This window comes from Lampris incognitus, chromosome 18 (assembly GCF_029633865.1).
Source record: "Lampris incognitus isolate fLamInc1 chromosome 18, fLamInc1.hap2, whole genome shotgun sequence".
NCBI classification, from domain to species: Eukaryota; Metazoa; Chordata; class Actinopteri; order Lampriformes; family Lampridae; genus Lampris; species Lampris incognitus.
This window is the reverse complement of record NC_079228.1, coordinates 37,936,553-37,956,170: the sequence shown is the minus strand read 5'-3', so window position 1 is coordinate 37,956,170 and position 19,618 is coordinate 37,936,553. Positions and strand designations below refer to the sequence as shown.

General features: G+C 44.4%; 2 protein-coding genes across 2 annotated transcripts in view; one reads left to right on the top strand and one right to left on the bottom strand.

The window, feature by feature from the left end:
• Positions 1-1,691: 1,691 nt before the first annotated feature.
• rps18 (ribosomal protein S18) lies at positions 1,692-8,627 on the bottom strand. The gene is made up of 6 exons (XM_056298218.1): positions 8,563-8,627; positions 7,276-7,374; positions 6,801-6,887; positions 4,259-4,360; positions 3,391-3,482; positions 1,692-1,816 (listed from the first exon to the last, which is right to left on the bottom strand). The coding sequence occupies exons 1-6, from the start codon at positions 8,563-8,565 to the stop codon at positions 1,741-1,743; spliced, it is 459 nt and encodes a 152-aa protein (XP_056154193.1). The 5' UTR covers positions 8,566-8,627; the 3' UTR covers positions 1,692-1,740.
• A 79-nt stretch (positions 8,628-8,706) lies between these two features.
• Positions 8,707-19,618, top strand: part of vps52 (VPS52 subunit of GARP complex) — a 17,654-nt gene continuing 6,742 nt past the window's right edge. The window contains exons 1-11 of the mRNA XM_056298203.1: positions 8,707-8,982; positions 9,415-9,496; positions 10,134-10,186; positions 10,468-10,543; positions 12,332-12,399; positions 12,829-13,004; positions 13,933-14,083; positions 14,189-14,289; positions 18,556-18,688; positions 19,305-19,362; positions 19,486-19,618. The exon at positions 19,486-19,618 is cut by the window's right edge and continues 1 nt beyond it. Coding sequence (XP_056154178.1) covers positions 8,905-8,982; positions 9,415-9,496; positions 10,134-10,186; positions 10,468-10,543; positions 12,332-12,399; positions 12,829-13,004; positions 13,933-14,083; positions 14,189-14,289; positions 18,556-18,688; positions 19,305-19,362; positions 19,486-19,618 — 1,109 coding nt within the window. The 5' untranslated portion in view covers positions 8,707-8,904. The remainder of the gene's footprint in view (positions 8,983-9,414; positions 9,497-10,133; positions 10,187-10,467; positions 10,544-12,331; positions 12,400-12,828; positions 13,005-13,932; positions 14,084-14,188; positions 14,290-18,555; positions 18,689-19,304; positions 19,363-19,485) is intronic.

The window sequence follows — 19,618 nt, the reverse complement described above, 5'->3', positions numbered from 1 at the left end:
TGGACCAAGCTAGAAAACGTTACATTTTCTGACTTTTAATATTCCATACGGTTTCGATTATATAAGCCAATCTTTTTTTTTTATCAAAATAGCTACTTAAAAAAAAAAAATCCAAAAATCTCAACGTTAAGTGGCCAAATCAGCCCCCTCATAGTTTTCCTTGTTCATAACATGTTGCAGTGTTTCTCAACCCAGTGCATAGGTAGCCCCGCTTGTACTTACTCGACCAATCATCTCGCAGCACTTAATTATGCAAGGTGTGCAACGTCTGACAAAATTCATTGCTGATTGGTTGAATAACTACAAACAGGTACCTGTTCAGGGTTGCAAAGAAAATATGCAGGATAGGGGGTCCTTGAGGACTGGGTTGAGGAAACACTGGGCTAAATCCTTCACAAGGTACAATGTTTATGAAAAGGGTTTAAACTACGGCTCTGCGACAGATTGAAATTTAACTATTTTTATTGTGTTTGGGCTTTTAAGTGTTCATGAATAACGCATTGTGAGATTCTGATAATCGGAACATTGGGCTCCGTGTAAACATAATGTCACTCACTCAGCTCAAAGGATAGAGATGCAAGGCTCACAAGTCTGCCTACTAAACACACCTCTGGATACAAATCTCTCTTAGGCCATCTATGTGAAGAGCATCCCTGAACCGAAGGGGGGGGGTGAAGGGTACATCTGTCACCATCTTACAATGCTGTGACTGCAAACATTCCCGTCCTCTGTGAACAGTACACATGGCCATTGTAACTCTAGTTAATGGGCACACCCATATGTGCACATGAGACTGGTCATTGTGCCACTGTATTGTTTATAAGGGGTGTTTGACACCTGCAGTCAGACTGAAGAGGTCACTTACATATGCCCCTTTTCCACTACATAGTACAGGCAAGCAAGGCCTGGTAGAAGGGACCGGGAAGAGAGGGAGACCCGAGAAAAACCTGGGTAAACAACATGGGAGAATGGCTCCAGATGAGCGTAGTGGAGGCGGGGAGAGCTGCGGTGGATAGGCCACGGCGGAAGAGACTCGCTGAGACACAGGCTGTGCTCCTACGACCTCCATAGGTTACGGAGCTGATGATGATGTACCGGCTCAACTCGACTCGCAGTGTCGTTTTCCATCGCCGTTAACAGTACCCACCCCCTCAGTGCAGCTGGCCTACACTGATTTTGGTACCCCGCTCCAGTTTTTTTTGGAACCCCGACAAAGGTGGCGCCAGAAAAGTGGTAACAGTTATCAAAAGGCCGGTACCTTCCAGTAACGGAAAACGAAAAAGTCGAGTCCAGTTGAGCCGCTACCATGTAGTGGAAAAGGGGTGTTAGATGAGCGATGAAACGCTTCCCTCAATAAACGCGTTAAGAACTGATTCAACCTTTAGATTTTTCAAATCATGAAATATGGTATTCACATTAAAAGCTATAAACCACAGGAATTCCTTGGGGGTAGCTACAGCAGCCCCATGCCCCTCCCTGGCACTGCCTATGCACTTGTGGCTATATTTACATTCATTATTTTATTTTCCCTGAAATCTTGGGATAAGACTTAATAACTGCTTGGTTATCAGTGGGCCAACTTACAACCCTTTTTATTCAGGCCCAACAACACCTCTTCCCAACATGCAGCGAGCGAACTCTGGCCGATGGAGCACGAAACGATAGCCGACATGGACGACAGGACAGATGTGTTTTGTGGACTGTGGTGTTTTTATTGTCATGAAGTGAGCAGGAGACAGTTTACTTCTTCTTGGACACACCCACGGTGCGACCACGACGTCCGGTGGTCTTGGTATGCTGACCGCGCACACGCAGACTGCAAGAGAGAAGAAAAGACCAGTTAGAAACGAGTTGCCAGTCACCATCCTTTCTCGTCCCAAACCATGAATCAGACCCACATGTATGCAGGGTTTCATTACAACCGACCGCTGCACAGTCATTTCCCTGACCATGAGGAGACTGCATCTGATGAGAGTACATGACTTCTACAACACATGCAGGTGATTTGTGATGTGAGTTTCATGAATGCAGCAACTGACACTGATAATGAATGTACACAAATCAACTAGATTTATCTACAAGGCTCTGTACAAACGCAGCCTGATTTAGCCTAGGAAGGTAACCTTGGTGTAGCATACATCTCCCTTTCAGTGAATTATTAGGCTGTGGAAAACACTGCCGAGTACCACAAAAAAATGTGGCCTCATCAGCATGTGCTTCCAATAAAGAGAAAACAGATAATGATGGATTCTTAAGCCAGAACAGATCTTGGCATCGAGTGAATTCAGAACAACCATTCTTAAAAACCCGAGTGTAAAACCCCTTTAACTCGTCAAAAACCTCAAAACACACTACTGCAATCTATCAGTATTCTACTTTATCCACAGGTCCACTTATTCAAGTTTTGACTGGACAGGCTTCCTCTGCTTCCTGCTAGGGATGGGTATCACTAAGATTTTATAGGTACTACTACTCTTACCAATACTGCTTATCGATCCTTTAACAGTACTCTTACCGGCTCTTTTTCTTTCTTTTTTTTTTAAGAGGGAAAAAAATTTAAGAACATAATTATTATTTAATTATTTTCTCGTGTCTGCACAGAGCGTTACTTTTAATCATTAACCATGTTTGTATAATTTAGTTAGCGGCGTGTGGGCTCTAAGCTGCTAGCATACATAACATACCTAAGGTGGATGGGCCAACAAGATGAGCCACGAGCTAGGCAGTCGAAGCTGCATTTCGCTGCCTGTATTTGATGCACCTTCGCTAGACGTTTTGAAAGATTGCTTCTATTTCCGCCCTTACATGTAAAAGACTTGTTGCACTTGTGGCAACAAGTATCGTCAGCATCGACTCTAGTGAAGTACAACCAGACTTTTGACCGTTTAGTTCTCGTGCCGTCATTGTCACTAAGAGCAGGCTGTGTATGTGTGTGTGTGCATCAGAGAGAGAGAGGCAGAGAGAGCTGGCTGCCCCTCGGCTCGCATATACGACAGGCTCTGAGAGAGAGAGAGCTCTCTTCTGGATTGGGAATAGCGAAAATGCATCATATACAAATGTCTTAATCTGACTGCAAATTAGAAATGGAGTTGGTGAGATAAAAGGTGCAAGATTACGTTTATGTAGCCTAAATAAATCGGAAATTTATCTTAATTTCTCTAATACTGATAGCAGAACCGTTTACATCGGAGCTTATCAATACTACAGTCCTCAACAATACGACACCGGTGCCTGTTAAATACTGGGCCTCGGTACCCATCCCTACTTCCTGTAGTCATCTTTCACCATGAAGGTCAAACACAAGATGTCTAACTGCAGAAATGGGTGTTTGGAGGCAGGAGATTTGCTTCTCCCTCAGTGGAACATGAATGCCAGGAGCAGATAGCTTACCCCCAGAAGTGTCTGAGACCCCTGTGGGCCCTGATCTTCTTCAGCCTCTCCAGATCTTCTCTAAGCTTGTTGTCCAGACCGTTAGCGAGGACCTACAACACAAAACAACACAACGCAGTAGTTAGCAGACACACATAGCAGAACATTCCAGAAGACAGTGACAAGCTCATGGGTACGGACAGAGGTTCAGTTCCATAAAGAGTGGCTCAGACAAAACAAGGCTCCAAGTTGTCCTGAACACAAACAAAATGGCACAACATATATCAAAGACTTGAAATTAAAATGTATTAAAAAGGGTCTCCATGGTAATCACTGACAGGTTAGCAGACTGTCAGAACACAGATTAATACATTAGCTTGCCATCTAAGTTGGTCTTTGGTGTGAATGTTGACTTTGGGGGTAACGCAGGGGGAGTTGACATCCTGTGTACAAGTCAGTCCAGTACCTAACACATCACCGTCCATCAAAGAGTTTAACATTTTTGGCCTTGTTATATATTTTACAGCAAGCCTACTGAATTTCACACACTGTGATGGAAGATATTGGGACAGTCCACAATCCCACTGGTGTCTGGACAGACACAAAAAGCTAAACTCTGTGTCACTGTGGCATTAAGATGTTTGAGCATCTTAACTTGCATCATTTGAGCCATTACACTGGTGTCTCTGGCACAACTGGTTGCCAAGTCATGTTTATCACCAACACACGTGCAGCTGTGACCAACAGCGTTAACTTGTATGCAGACATCAACTGGATTTTTTCCAACTTTTTCCAAGATAAAACATGAAGTATAAATAATATTTAGAGCAACAAAATCAGAAACAGATTTAGAGACAACAGCTCCCTGTCCAAGGGCTGTGTAACCTACCTGGCTGTATTTGCCGTCCTTCACGTCTTTCTGTCTGTTGAGGAACCAGTCTGGGATTTTGTACTGGCGAGGATTCTGCATGATAGTCACCACCCTCTCAACCTGATCACCATTAAAATACAGAGAATGAGATAGAATCAGAGTGTGCTCAAATTAAGAACAGACAGAGGGAGATGAGTCATCTCAGAAGTCCAACAGGTATGCCTGCTGACAGGATCGAATCCTGCCAGGAATTCCCTCTCCTCTTTCCTACTCTGTCAGCATCTCTCTTACATTCTGGGTAGATAAATAAAATACAAAGACGAGGACAACTTTTAAATTAACCCAGCACAGGGCTGAGAACTACCACAATTTTAGACTCCAATAAGTATTGTTCACAAATGTGAAACATGAATGTGATACAACAGGTTGATGAGGAGCTTCCAAACTTTGTCATGGCAGATGGCTGAACACGTCATGGGTGAGTAACACATCATCTCCATGCGGAGGCATGAGAAATCTGCCTACCAGCATGCATGCAATACAACCTGGTCTTCTGCACACAATACCAGAGTCCAACTGATTAACCCTATTAATGGACTATACACTGAAAAACATGGTTCTAAATTATAGAGGTACCACAGCCTTACCAAGTATCCACTATTCCTCTATAAGGACCATATTTAACAGGCATAAGTGGACTAAATAAATAAATAAATAAAAATAATGAATAAATAAAAAATAATAATTTTAAAAAATCCTTGTATACACGTCTGAACAACTTGTCAACTTTTTTTACAGACTCCAATGAAACCCATTTCAAACAGGCGTAGTCTGCATAAAAACTATATGAATGTCTAAAGCTGCGATCCACCCAAAGTACCCAGAACTTTTAGTCCCAGGAACTACTTTTCATGGAACTAAAAGGTTCCTTTAGCCCATTGTTGTCTGTTTCCACCATGATCTAAAAACCCATGAAGATTAGGCAAATTAGTCCGCTGATGTAGGGAAAAAGCAACGGCTGTTTTACAGCAGCACGTTTTCCCTGTCTAGTAATTGTTCCAATTAAAAATATTTGAATGATCGTGACAACAAACCAAGAAAGATGGATAGAGCTCTAAAGCTGTTTTATAGAGTATTAAGAAGTATTTGGTGGAGTATAGTTTGTTTTTCCTTATGACGACAGGCACGAGACAAATCCTGCGAAAATAGGTTTAAGTACTTCTTATTCATTAATTTGGGAAAATACGCTTGGTATAATATGTTCAAAGACGGTTGAATCAGTTCATTTGGATACAACGTTTATCTGTCTTGTTCTCCTGTGGGGTGGTTGGTCTGAAATTTACAAGATTTCCTTGATTAATCTCTCAATATTTCTTAGTGCGAACTCTTCAGTGTTCTTAGTTGATGTGTTTTTTTTTTTTTTTAAATTTATTTCTGATTTTTCCCTTTTTTCTCCCAATTTAGTGGCCAATCGATCCCTATTTTAATTCAAACACCCACCCTCGCACTGTGTGCGTTCGCCAACTGCATCTCTCCGGCCGGCAGTCTCGAAGGAGACCGCCTCGCCACTTTCGTGACAAGGCGACTCCAAGCCGAACCACTGTTTTTCCGACACACACAGAGACGCATTCACGTGACGAACACAAGCCGACTCCGCCCCCCTCCCGAAGACAGCGTTGCCAATGATCGCTGCTTCGTCGAGTCCGGCCATAGTCGGATCTGACGAGACCGGGGCGCGAACCCCAGTCCCCAGTGGGCAACTGCAGTTGATGTGTTTTTAAGCACAGGATTTCAAATAGTTACACTAGGAGATTTTTAAATCCGGAAAAATGAATATGAGGGTTCAAATTCACTCTGTCAAGTCAATCAAATAAAGCATGAGCTGATAAAACCATTTGATTTCAGTCACACTTTGATTTGAAGTGTCATGTAAACAGATTATTCAGCAGAACTGATTGTTGCTGCCGAGTAATGCATCCCATGTTGGTCAAAATAATCTCGCCCCAGCCCCTGGCATAAGCAGTTCTTTCTTCTGGCCCAGCAGAAGAGTTGGTTCCACTCTGGAACCAGTTTTCCTGGCCAAGAGCCGGTTCTTCGGCTGTCAAACACCAAAGAACTGGTTCAAGATTAGGCACAGGCTCCAAACCAGCCCCTTGAACTGCCTTGGTGGAAAAGGGGTAAATGAGTGAATGATTTCGGACACAGTGCTGGTTTGCGGCTGCAGACTTTTTAAAATGTCAGTTGAAATGTGCGGAGTACTCGACCAATCAGAAATGTTCAGCACTGCAAGCCCCACCTCCAAAATTCCAGTACTTTTGGAAAACACAACTCCTGTGCAGGGACTTTTTGGGGATAAAATAATGTCCCTGGATCTTAATTTAGACCCTGGCCCCTGCAGTGGAAACGCACTGAGTTCCTCAAAAGCTTCCTAATTTCTGGAGAAAGCTCCTGTGGTGGAAATGCGGCTTAATATGTGAGAGAGGCCCGCATAAAAAACACCCTTTCAATAGCAGATCTGTTTTGTCAGAAGACTGGACTACATCCATACTACTGCACTCACCTCCTCCTCAGTCAGCTCTCCAGCCCTCTTGTTGAGGTCAATGTCAGCCTTCCTCAGGACGACATGGGCGTAACGTCTGCCGACACCCTGGAGAACACAGGCAGTCATTTAGATCAAGTTTTACTCGGAGTCAAGATCAACTAAATTTACATACTCCCAAGTTTGTGTTGGTGTGATCAGCATAAAGACACAGGGCCTTAAACATGATGGGAGTAAGTGGAAAAAAAGTTATCTAAATATCAACAAGATTGTCATCATACTTAGGAAAACTTGCACTGCTAATATGGCAAACAAATGAGGAATAAACGCGGTATAGCATCCCATGAATACTTGAAAAGGGTTACTAGTCTGTTTGACATGCTAGAGAAATTTAAGATTCAGACAGCAGAGGGGTTAGATGTAAAGTTCAGTGCTACTAAAGCATGTCAGGACATTGCATCAAAGTGTGGGTGCTTTTTTTCATAAGTCAGCTCACCTTGATGGCAGTGATGGCGAAGGCGATCTTCCTCCTACCATCGATATTCGTGTTCAGAACACGAAGAATGTGCTGGAACTTCTCAGGGATGACTAGAGACTGGGGAAATGACATGATCATTATGTTCACATCGAGACATTTATTGGCTCTTTCTCAAGAAATAGAAACGGTTACTGATTCAACACCAACTAAGCATCGCTGTGTGTTACTCACACAATGGAAGAGATTAAAAAACTGCTTTACTACTGCAAGAATCCGAAGTGCTTTACATTCAAATGACTACATCACATTACGCTATGGGAGGAGGCCCATACTTAAGTTTATATGATCTGAGGTTTTAATTTAGGTGAGGTACTTTTCTAAACCCTAGGAGATTTTCATTCTCACTTGCACACTTCTGCTACATTTGGTTGCTTTGTTCTATGTACTACTGAGTTTACAAATAAAACTTAAACCCTAACCTTTCACAGGGTCAGTGCCATAATCAATGTACATGCTGCCATAAGACCTAACGAGCTACCGACAGAGACGTTTTGCCGCTTGACTCCTTCATTCTGGCTAGCTTGTTAGCATAGCTGGCTAACATGAAAGAAGAAAGCAACTTTACTTTGTCATTGTTCACTTACAATGAAATCTGTTTTCTGCATCCAACCCATCCTATTGTATAGGAGCGGTGGGCAGCTGCAGCGCCCGGGGACCAACTCCAGATATTTCCACTGCCTTGCTCAGGGGAACAGGCAGGAGTATTAACCCTAACGTGAATGTCTTTTTGACGGTGGGACGAAACCGGAGCCCCCGGAGGAAACCCACGCAGACACGGGGAGAACATGCAAAGTCCACGCGAGGAAAGGACCTGAGACGGCCTGGGGTTCGAACCCGGGACCTTCTTGCTGTGAGGCAACAGTGCTAACCACTGGGCCACCGCGTTTCCCATAGAATACTGGTATCGTTATAAAAGGCTGAAAACAGAAAACTATGCAAACTTTAAGGGCGAGCTGCCGGGCAGGACTAATACGGGTTAAAAGCCCCATCGGTAGAGTAATTTTGGGGAGGTTTACGATCATTTTAACGCAGAGTAGGAGAGCCGACGCGGGTCTCGCTAGTATCGTCTTAACGCCGACAAATAATCCCGACACGTTCGCGTCGCCAATCCACCAATTCGACACCAAGTCGACCAAGGAACCTATCAAGCATCCACTGCAGCTCTAAAAGTGAAAAACAAACGAACTCAACGCAGGATGAACGCAGATTTTCAAACATTCCAGGTCGCCGAACTAGCGTTCTCACCATCTTGGAAGTGGGTTCCGCGCGAAGAGGAAGTGGCGTTGTTCTCGCGAAATCTTTGCGGACAGTTCGCGACTTCGGAGCGGAAGTGGGTCCGTCGGTAAATGTTGCCCGACTGGCACATTCAAGCAAGTGGGTCGGTCCGTATAGAAAAATATATTGATGATTTCTAAGATGGAGTGAAGATAAGATATCTCCGGATCAAAAGAGTTCTAGTTTTGATTTGATTTACCAAACCGGCGAGTAACTTCTGCCGCCTTCATAGGTCCGGGGACACATTTCCTCCCCCCGGTCGCCCCCGCAGAGGAGGACCGTGTTTTTGTAGCGCAGTCAGGTTTGGCTGCTATGGCGGAAGAAGCCGTCTCCGTTGTAAACACGGCTGTTAACCTGCCAGAAAACGCCATGGCGTATTTACAAGACGAGGTAACGTTTTTGTTTTTTTTTGGTAACTCAGAAAGGGCGGCCAACGCCGTTGAAACAAAATGCCAAACATTTGTAAGCTCTTCGTCCGAAATGACATTAGCATCCTGTTAGCACCAGACTGCATCATCATTGGGGTGTAGATTTTCTTATAACACACGATGAAAAACCGTCCTCGTTATCTGGGGCTTCAAGCGCCTCTTACTCTCTTTGTCACACGTCAATATTCATTCATTCGCGGTTCGATACACACGTAATCGATTTTTGGAGTTCCGTGTCAGCGTTGGAGTCTTTTCTTAGGTCCGGTTAGGCCGTTTAGTGTGTGTGACTGCAGCGAGTGAGACGTTAATCCTGGTGTCCCTGCCATGCAAGAGGTGAAGCTATGAACCTGGCTGTCTTCAAACACCCCTATGCGTGTCTCTCTGTTGTTTCTAGAAGGCCGATGGCGACATCCCTAACCTCAACCTGGGGGACCTCGACCTCACTACGGACGAGTTCATCTTGGATGAAGTGGACAGTGAGTTGGCAACCCACACTTCATATTTGTTATACTATAGACTGAACAGGGGGAAAAAAATCTAAACTGGACGTCGTCTTCATTTATGAGTCTTCATTTGGTTTTTTTTTCGGAGTTGAAATTGTTATATTTTCACATATTCAAAACATTTTCTATTGTTGGCAGTGGTGCCAGGCTCTGTGGTGCACCCTGTATGAGACTGTAACAGCAGGACATTGGGACAGTGCCTTACCAGAGTAGGATTTAGCCAGACAGTGGCTCAGGGTGCCTTCACTTTGGGGCTGCGTGGTTATGGCTAAAACAATACTTGAAATATATTTTTGATAGATTTAGCTATCATCATTATCCGTCAGGATTATTTGCATGGATGATTTGAGGAACAACATTCTTTTATCTTAACTTATCATAACATCTTGACTACAGTTGGACATTCAACAGTGACAGCTCTAAATAATCAGAATTGCTTATACTATATTAGTACTGGACAATTGGTAGCTGTGAAAACTAGACGTAAAAATATATGCTTGGTCATAATTAATAGTTAAGCTCCTGTTCTGGAAAAGTCCAACTGCCGTCTCGTATTTCCACATGAATGTTAGATTCTTTATCAACGCTTGTGTCATTTTATCTCGTTCAGTTCACATCCAGGCCAATCTTGAAGATGACCTTGTGAAGGAGGCACTCAAAACGGTAAGGCAGTCACAACATGGACATTTCAACTAGCTCTCATACATGGTGTTGCCTTCTGATGTAAAACTCAGGAAGCGTATTTGAAGGGAGGAGCTATCTCCTAATGTCAGCCGAATTTTTGGCAGCAATGTTTATATAACAAAATCTTCTGGTAGATCAATCTGCCAGAAGATGGTCCACGTAGTCTTTGACGTAACAGCAACATCCTTGATTTGAATCTGACCATCAATGAGTTGAAACTACACGCTGGATATGTGCTCTTCTCTCCCGGCTTGTTGCAGGGGGTTGACCTCAGACAGTATTCCAAACAGGTGGAGGCAGAGCTTCAGAGAATCGAACAGGCATCCATCAAAGACTGTATCCTCATCACATTCATTGTTTTCTAACAGTAGTTACAACTGAGCTGTAATTACAGGTTAAGAAGGGTTCTGTTAAGTGGTCTGATTTAATGTGAACATAGATTCTAAGCTTCTACAAATGTTATGCAACCGCTGTTCTCCATGCTTCAGTAATAATTTTTGCTTAACCACCCTCAATTCACCTTTCAATTCAATCTTCAGTCCACTTTATTTGTTAAGATGTATTTAATATCTGAATCAGTAATAATGAACCTCATTTTCTATAACAATGAGATTTATCCTGACATTCAGACTAAACAATTCAACAGTCTTATCATTTCACATGGTTCCCACACCATGTCACTTAATGTGGTCAATTTAGGAGCAAAGTTGTGTTCACCAAAAAACAATTCTATGGATCAGCTTTATACCTTCCTAGAGACTCGTATTTTAATCCAAAAAAACCCCAAGATATTTATACAAATAAGTATACTTTAAAGTTGTAGATCCAATCTGAAATATACAGTCAGTCCATCAGTTACATCCATCCATCCATTATCCAAACTGCTTATCCTGCTCTCAGGGTCGTGGGGGTGCAGGAGCCTATCCCAGCAGTCATTGGGCGACAGGCGGGGAGACACCTTGGACAGGCCGCCAGGCCATCACAGGGCCGACATACACACGCACATTCGCACCTAGGGACAATTTAGTACAGCCAATTCATCTGACCTACATGTCTTTGGACTGTGGGAGGAAACCGGAGCACCCGGAGGAAACCCACACAGACACGGGGAGAACATGCAAACTCCACACAGAGGATGACCCCCAAGGTTTCTAAAATGCTTAATCTGAGTTTACACATTATTTATGAATAATCTCCATTTGCTGCACCTAAAAAAATCACAACAATCAACATTTTCTGTAAGTTAATCCCACTTTCACCAACTAAAACTATAACATCACAAGTATGGAAGCCGAGAATAGCCCTGCTTGCAATTTTTTTTAAATGCCGTTATCTCGAGATCACAAGTTTATTATTGCGTTCTCTTGGCAACAAAGCTTGTTTCTTCGAGATAATGAAATAATTTATCACGAGAAAACAACTTTTCTTCTTGAGATCACAGGATGATTATGGAGAACTCGAAAATGAGTTCTGGTTCGGTCGATCACCGCAGTCACGCCATCTCCACTTCGGAGGGGTGCGGTCACGCTATCGGGACTCCATAGTGCATTTAGGTGCACCTCGTAAACTCTGAAATCTACATCAGAATTAAAACATTGACCTGCTCTTTGTGGTGTACACTGATGCCAGAGAAGTCAGTCTAGGGGATGTGGTCATCCAACAAACTGGGTTAAGTTCAGAGGAGGTCTTGGTATATAGGAGCAGAAGCCTAAAAAAAGTATAAAGGAATTACTGTGCCACTGAAAGAATGTTTTTGGCTGTAGTGTGGTCGTTGGCGAGGTGGCGGCACTATCTGGAGGGTAGACACTTTAAAGTGGTGACTGATCACCCCTCCTTGGTCTGGGTCCTGAATTACATCAGATATGAAATCAGTAAATGTTCAGGTTATTCACCTGCACAGGAGCTTTGAAAGCATTATGAAATATACCATCTACATCTGAATACGTCACCAGGAATAACGTTCTCTCTAGCTGTGTCATAACTAGATAGGACACCAAAATCCAGCACTCCATGTGTATATGACCAGTTTTGTATAGTTACCAACAGTTGAAGTTCAGATAGTGGTGGGTTTGATGCACAGGGAGTGTCTGCTGTGTTGTAGACCTTGACTAGATCCTGCGTCAGACATCAAGGAGAGTCAGAACATTGCTCTGCTGCACAACCAGATCACTGCCTGCGACTCCATACTGGAGGTAAGATCAGTTACTGTTCATCAGTAAACCTGCTTGATAAAATACAGCTTCTCAAAATCACACACTGGTGCCCAGTGGTTAGCTATGGGTGTCAGATGGCACAGATATAAGCTTCACTTCCACAAAAGAAGCCATCTTATCCACATTAAAATGTATTACTTAACCATAGTTCATATTCAACTGGGATTCACACCAACCCATAACCAGGGTTTATATTCACCCTCTATACACTCACACACACACACACACACACACACACACACACACACACACACACATACACACACACATACTATCTTATTCCACATTTAAGTAAGTGCTTTACTGTTCTTATGCATAACTTGCTGCAGGATTGTAATTAGGTGCACACTGTGTTCTGTATAGATAAAGATTGACTGTTTGACTGGGTGTCTGTGTTTGTGCTGTCAGAGAATGGAGGGCATGCTGAGCGGTTTCCAGAGCGACCTTTCCTCCATCAGCAGTGAGATCCAGACTCTGCAGCAGCAGTCGGTCAGCATGAATGTCAGGCTGAAAAACAGGCAGGCAGTACGCAGCCACCTCAGCCAGCTGGTGGATGAGCTGGTTGTCCCTGGGGCCATGATCTCGTAAGAGACCTGTGTGTGTGTGTGTGTGTGTGTGTGTGTGTGTGTGTGTGTGTGTGTGTGTGTGTGTGTGTGTGTTGAAAGATTTTTTTTTTTTTGGCCTTAGCTCATTTCTCATATACCAGTGTATTTTTGCAAGTCTACGCACCTGCTAAAATGTTATCTATCTATTTGGGAGTGAAATGTGGTATGTCTATTTTTGTTATCCTAAAGCGTAGTATGACTAGTAAATATATTATGAGTGCAGTCACCCCACAACAAGATGGTCCTGGGTTCGAGCCCTGGGGTAGTCCAACTTGGGGTCGTCCTCTGTGTGGAGTTTGCATGTTCTCCCTGTGTCTGCGTGGGTTTCCTCCCACAGTCCAAAGACATGTAGGTCAGGTGAATCGGCTGTACTAAATTGTCCCTAGGTGTGATGGCCTGGTGGCCTGTCCAGGTTGTCTCCCCGCCTGCCGCCCAGTGACTGCTGGGATAGACTCCAGTGTCCCGTGACCCTGATTAGGATAGGTGTCTTGGATAATGGATGGATGGATGGATAGTATCATAGTATAAATGTCAGCAGGGGTTGCTGAGTAGTGCTCTCCACACTTCTGCATTTAAAACCAGAGGAGTCGAGTTGTATTTGTTATTGTTTGAATCCTGGATCCTGAAAATCTTTTGAACTCACGGTCCTCAGCAAACTATGCGTCGATGTCAACAAGCAATATTTATCGATGGCTTTCCATACATGCTGTGGATCCACTGTCTTTGTATGTGAATCGGTTTGTCTTTGGATTTGTTTTCATACGGAAGAGCAGAGCTCAGAGTTCAAGTATAATCACACACAGCACCTTTAAGAACTCTGTGTGTGTGTGTGTGTGTGTGTGTGTGTGTGTGTGTGTGTGTGTGTGTGTGTGTGTGTGTGTGTGTGTGTGTGCGCATCCTCTCCCAGCACCATCATAGACAGCCCTGTGACGGAGCAGGAGTTTCTTGAGCAGCTCCATGAGCTCAACAACAAAATCAACTTCGCCAAGGAGCTCAGCTTCAGAGAGACTCTGGCCTGCTCTGATATTCAGGACATAGTGGACCGGCTCAAGATTAAGGTACAAGGGACACGTCACATGACATTTTGAAAAGAACACAGAATCATTAAGGAATCAAAGCTTTCACAGGCACACTTACGTAATTGCTGTTGCTCTACTCTCCAGGCAGTGTCGAAGATCCGGGAGTTCATCCTCCAGAAGATTTATTCTTTCCGGAAGCCAATGACCAACTACCAGATCCCACAGAACACTCTGCTCAAATACAGGTCAGTAAATCCACTCAAGCCTTGGGCGTCCGGGTGGTGTGGTGGTCTATTCCATTGCCTACCAACACGGGGGTCGTCTGTGGGTGGGAAGCCGGATGTGGGTATGTGTCCTGGTCACTGCACTAGTGCCTCCTCAGGTCGGTCGGGACGCCTGTTCAGGGGGGAGGGGGAACTGGGGGGAATAGCGTGATCTTCCCACACGCTACGTACCCCTGGTGAAACTCCTCACTGTCAGGTAAAAAGAAGTGGCTGGCGACTCCACATGTATCATGGAGGCATGTGGTAGTCTGCAGCCCCCCCCCCCCCCGGATCAGCAGAGGGGGTGGAGCAGAGACCAGGATGGCTCAGAGAGCAGGGTGATTGGCAGAGTACAACTGGGGAGAAAAAAAATCCACTTGAGCCCAATCAAATTAAATTAAAGGTCGTAAAAACATGTGAAGTTGTTTTTCTCTGAACATGAAGTGCAAAAACGACTTTAAAGCAGGGGTGGGCAGTCTTATCCAGAAAGGGCCGGTGTGGGTGCAGATCTTTGTTCCAATCAAGCAGTTACACACCTGTGTCTCCTCATCAAGTTCTTCAGCTAAGACTCTACTGGCTGATTAGTGGGATCAGGTATGTAACTGCTTGGTTGGAACAAAAACCTGCACCCACACCGGCCCTTTCTGGATAAGACTGCCCACCCCTGCTTTAAAGTGTATCTGCCGTCCTGACAGAAAGGGTTGTTGGGGCAAAGGTTTCTGACAGGCCAGTGAATTTGCGCGTACTGAGCATATGTCTCAGTGGGCTACTCAACATAAACACACAAGGAAGTGAAAACACTATATCTAATTCACCAGGTACGGTGTAAGGGAACGGTTGGTGCTTTTTGTACCAAGTCCAAAACAAGCAAGCGCTAACGTTAGGAAAGGTTCGGATGCTACAATACTGTAGTCACACACTTAGCATTTTAAAAAGAAATCTATACTTCTTTTTTTGTATTATTTATTTCTAGTTTTTCCCATTTATCCCACCCGATTAACCCAATGGCATACGGCCGGAACTCTTGTCGAATAACTCCCCTGGCTCACGTTTCCACAGGAAGGAGATAGTTGTTACACCAGCTTCCTTCAAACTTGTGTCGGCTGCTCTCGCAATTTTACACGCTGAAGCCTCGCATGGATTGCATCACCTTCAGGCTGCGAAGGAGGTGTATGGAGAATGCTTTCAGTTGCTTGGCTTCAGGCGCCCGGGTGGGCCAGAGGGGTCGCTGGAGAACGACTAGTCCCCGAACACTACACCGATCTACACCCGCTATCCCTCGGGTAAGGGGGGCCTAATGAATACCTTACCCAGTGGACGCTCTGGCCGTGACCGGTTACGGCGAGTCTGGGATACGAACCTCCCAGCCACACGACGAGCGGGTTGCAAGAACGGCGGTTTATTCCGCTCAGCCACCAGAGCGGCGAAATCTATACTTTTAAGAAGGACTTCACGAATAGGAAAAGAGAAATTTGGTGTTAATCATTTAATAACATTTCTGGATAGGATTTTATTGTGGTGAGGAAATCCAAACTCTTAAGCATGAGCATTTGAGTTGATGCCTTTGTGAGAAGGTGAAGTACAATGAATTATGACTTGTGAGATGCAGCATTGAAGCACCACGGCTCGGCGCTGAAGGTCTGTTTATCTTTGTCTTTATCTGCTGGGTCGATTGGCAAGAATGTCTTTTTTTTTTTTCTTTTTTTTTTTGGTATTTTTTTTACACATATGCTTGACAGCGACAGTGGAGGCAGACGGGAAATGGGGAGCGCGAGAGAGTAATGACTTCCAACAAAGGTCACTGGCTAGATTCGAACCGGCGACGTTGCAACCATTTGGCCGTGTTGTATGCGATTTAACCATTTGGCAATGGAGGCGCCCCTGGCAAGAATGTGTTGATAGAATTCATGTCATGGTATAGTATGTTGTGAGACCTTCTTCTTCTGCTTTTGATTGCTCCCGTTAGGGGTCGCCACAGCGGATCATCCGTTCCCATCTCTTCCTGTCCTCTGTATCTTCCTCTGTCACACCAGCCACCTGCATGTCCTCCCTCACCACATCCATAAACCTCCTCTTTGGCCTTCCTCTTCTCCTCTTCCCTGGCAGCTCCATATTCAGCATCCTTCTCCCAATATACCCAGCATCTCTCCTCCACACATGTCCAAATCATCTCAATCTTGCCTCTCTTGGTTTGTCTCCAAACCGTCCAACCTGAGCTGTCCCTCCAATATAATCGTTCCTAATCCTGTCCTTCTTCATCACGCCCGATGAAAATCTTATCATCTTCATCTCTGCCACCTCCAGCTCCACCTCCTGGCTTTTTATCAGTGCCACTGTCTCCAAACCATATAACATAGCTGGTCTCACAACCATCTTGTAAACCTTCCCTTCACCTGTGTGCACTTTCCTCCACTCTTATATGTCACCCTGTGTTCCTCCCTCTTCTTGAAATATGTATTCACCACAGCCATTTCCATCCTTTTCACAAAATCCACCATCATCTGTCCTTCCGCTTTCTTCTCCTTGACACCATACGTACCCATCACCTCTGTTCCCTTCACCAACATGCCCATTGAAGTGCGCTCCAATCACCACTCTCTCCTCCTTGGGTACACTCTCCACCACTTCATCCAACTCACTCCAGAATTCTTCTTTCTCTTACATCTCACACTCAACTTGAAGGGCATATGCACTGATAACATTCATTAACAGACCTTTGATTTCCATCTTCAGACTCATCACTCCTTCTGACACTTTCTTCATCTCCAACACACTCTTGACATACTCTTCTTCAGAATTACCCCTACCCCATTTCTCCTCCCATTTGAATTTGAACCCACCTCCGATGCTCCTGGCCTTACTCCCCTTCGACCTGGTCTCTTGCACACACAGTATACCTACCTTCCTTCTCTCCATCGTATCAGCCAGCTCTCTCCCTTTACCAGTCATAGTGCCAACATTCAAAGTTCTGACTCTCACCTCCACACTCCCACCCTTCCTCCTCTCCCACTGCCTCTGGACATGCCTTTCCCCTCTCCTTCTCCTTCACCCAACAGTAGCATAGTTTCCACCGGCACCCTGCTGGTTAACAGTACCGGTGGCGGTCGTTGGTAACCTGGGCCTCGACCGATCTGGTATGGAAATCTGATTTATGATCCACTGTAAGGGACCGAGTAGGTAGCAAGAGGAATCACAGGTCGTTTAAAAAAAAAGAAATGTTTTTATTTACTCAAAAACCATTCTCCCGTAATAACAAAAAGCTCTGGGCCCATAAAAGAGGTCAACTAAACAGGACTTAACTCACATCGTGCCAAAGAAAGAAACTGAACATAACAAACTCAACATACCAAACTGAACACAAGGGGGAACATATATACTGGCTGGTCAGACCATTTTAAAACAAAAAGGGTAACACACAAACAACACTCTACTCACTAAACTACAAATAACAAAAAACAGAACAATTTTTCAACAAGTTAACCCATTTAAATAGTAACCAAAGCAAAAAGAACCAAAACCTAACATATTCTAAAGAAACAAACAAAATATCTAAATTATGAATAACCCCCCCATGATATGGCGGGCAGTTGGTAGAGCCCAATTGGCTACCCTGTCTTTAACAGCTCTGCTCTGTGGAGCGCATCTTTTGGTCAGGCCTGACAAGATGTCCTCCAGCAGTGGCGCCCCCAGCACTGGTAACTCAACAACCGAAAGTTAAAACAAAATAAACTACAAATGCGTGGCTGCGAGTGCGGCCATCACATCCGCATATTTGATTTTTATTCCGGATGCCCGTCCTGACGCAACCCTCCCCATTTATCTGGGCTTTGGACCGGCACTAAGAATGCACCGGCTTATACATCCAGCGGCTGGGTTATATTGTCATACATTATGATACTACAAATACTGCAGTATTGTCAAGATTTTAGAAAAATGTCATAAACACCTCAATATGCATCAAATCAGAGTAATCAGAGTCATAGCTGGTGTGACACTGACAGTACCTGTTTTTGTGGTTCAGCCCTGTTACAATTCTGCACCTGCCACCTAGTAGTCAGAGATGGAAATTACACAATGGAGTGGAGATGCTGCCAGCTGTCTGTGTTTCGTCTTAAGAATCGAAGCAGTGTTTATGAGTCAGTATAATGTTGTGAAAGGTAGCGTCGTGATACTCGAGTGTTTTGATATTTTCGTTGACCCCTAGCATCCATTGTAATCGCACACTTTGAACTATTCCCCCATTTCCAGATTCTTCTATCAGTTCCTCTTGGCCAATGAGAGGATGGTTGCCAAGGAGATCAGAGATGAGTACATGGACACCATGAGTAAGATCTACTACAGCTACTTCAAGTCTTACAGCAGCAGGTTGCTCAAAGTGCAGGTCAGTGGGTCACCAAAGTCACTGGGGTCGGTACCATCCAACAGATGACGTCCCGTCTGTTGGGATTTTTACCGTCTGTTTATCAGTAGCATGCTGGAGGTGTGATCCCCCACTCTCTCATCCGTCTTCACCCCAGTGAGACTGTTTTCTGAACTTATTCCACCATCTATTGAAATGAACAGTAAATGTCTCTGGTCATCTCACCACATTACTAATGCTCATTTATCTACATTTTCTGGCGTGTAAATATCTTATGAAAGCACAGAAAGTCATCCACTAAATATCACCACATCATCCATATCGGGGTATCCAGTCTAAAATATTGAGGTGTTTGATTCTGTCAGTGTCATCCGGACCTACGTGACACTAACTAAAAAGGAAGTGCCATTAAAATATAGTCGATGATGGAGAAATAAAAATCTGTTGATTTGGGGGGAGGGGAGACAAGTCAGTGTTCATCCGCTTTAGCATGCAGCTAACATGAGCTCACTTCCAGCCATCGTTCGGATGTTTCTGCTAACGGACCCAGTTGATGATGACACACATCACATGTATGAGGTGGGTTATCTCATGCCCGTGATCATGATCATGTCTCGTTGTTGTGTTTTGGGAGCAGTATGAGGAGGTAGCGGACAAGGATGATCTAATGGGAGTGGAGGACACAGCTAAGAAAGGTATCCTTCAGAGAGAAATTGTGCATGTGTGCGTGTGTGTGTGCATATTTGTGTGTGTGTGTGTGTGTGTGTGTGTGTGTATGTGTATGTGTGTCAGGTGTATCATTCCTTGACTACCTGCAGGTTTCTTCTCCAAGCCGTCCTTGAAAAGCAGGAACACCATTTTCACTGTGGGCCAGAGGGGGACAGTATTGAGCCCCGCCGAATTAGAGGGACCTATCCTCATACCCCACACTGCTCAGAGGGGGGACAGCAG

Bases quoted from the DNA above. Each gene is read 5' to 3' on its own strand.
- rps18 (XM_056298218.1), bottom strand. The intron at 6,888-7,275 runs GTGAGCTGACTT...TGTGTTCTCCAG, and splicing joins TCGCCATCACTGCCATCAAG to GGTGTCGGCAGACGTTACGC. The intron at 3,483-4,258 runs GTAGGTTACACA...TTTGTGTTGTAG, and splicing joins AGGACGGCAAATACAGCCAG to GTCCTCGCTAACGGTCTGGA.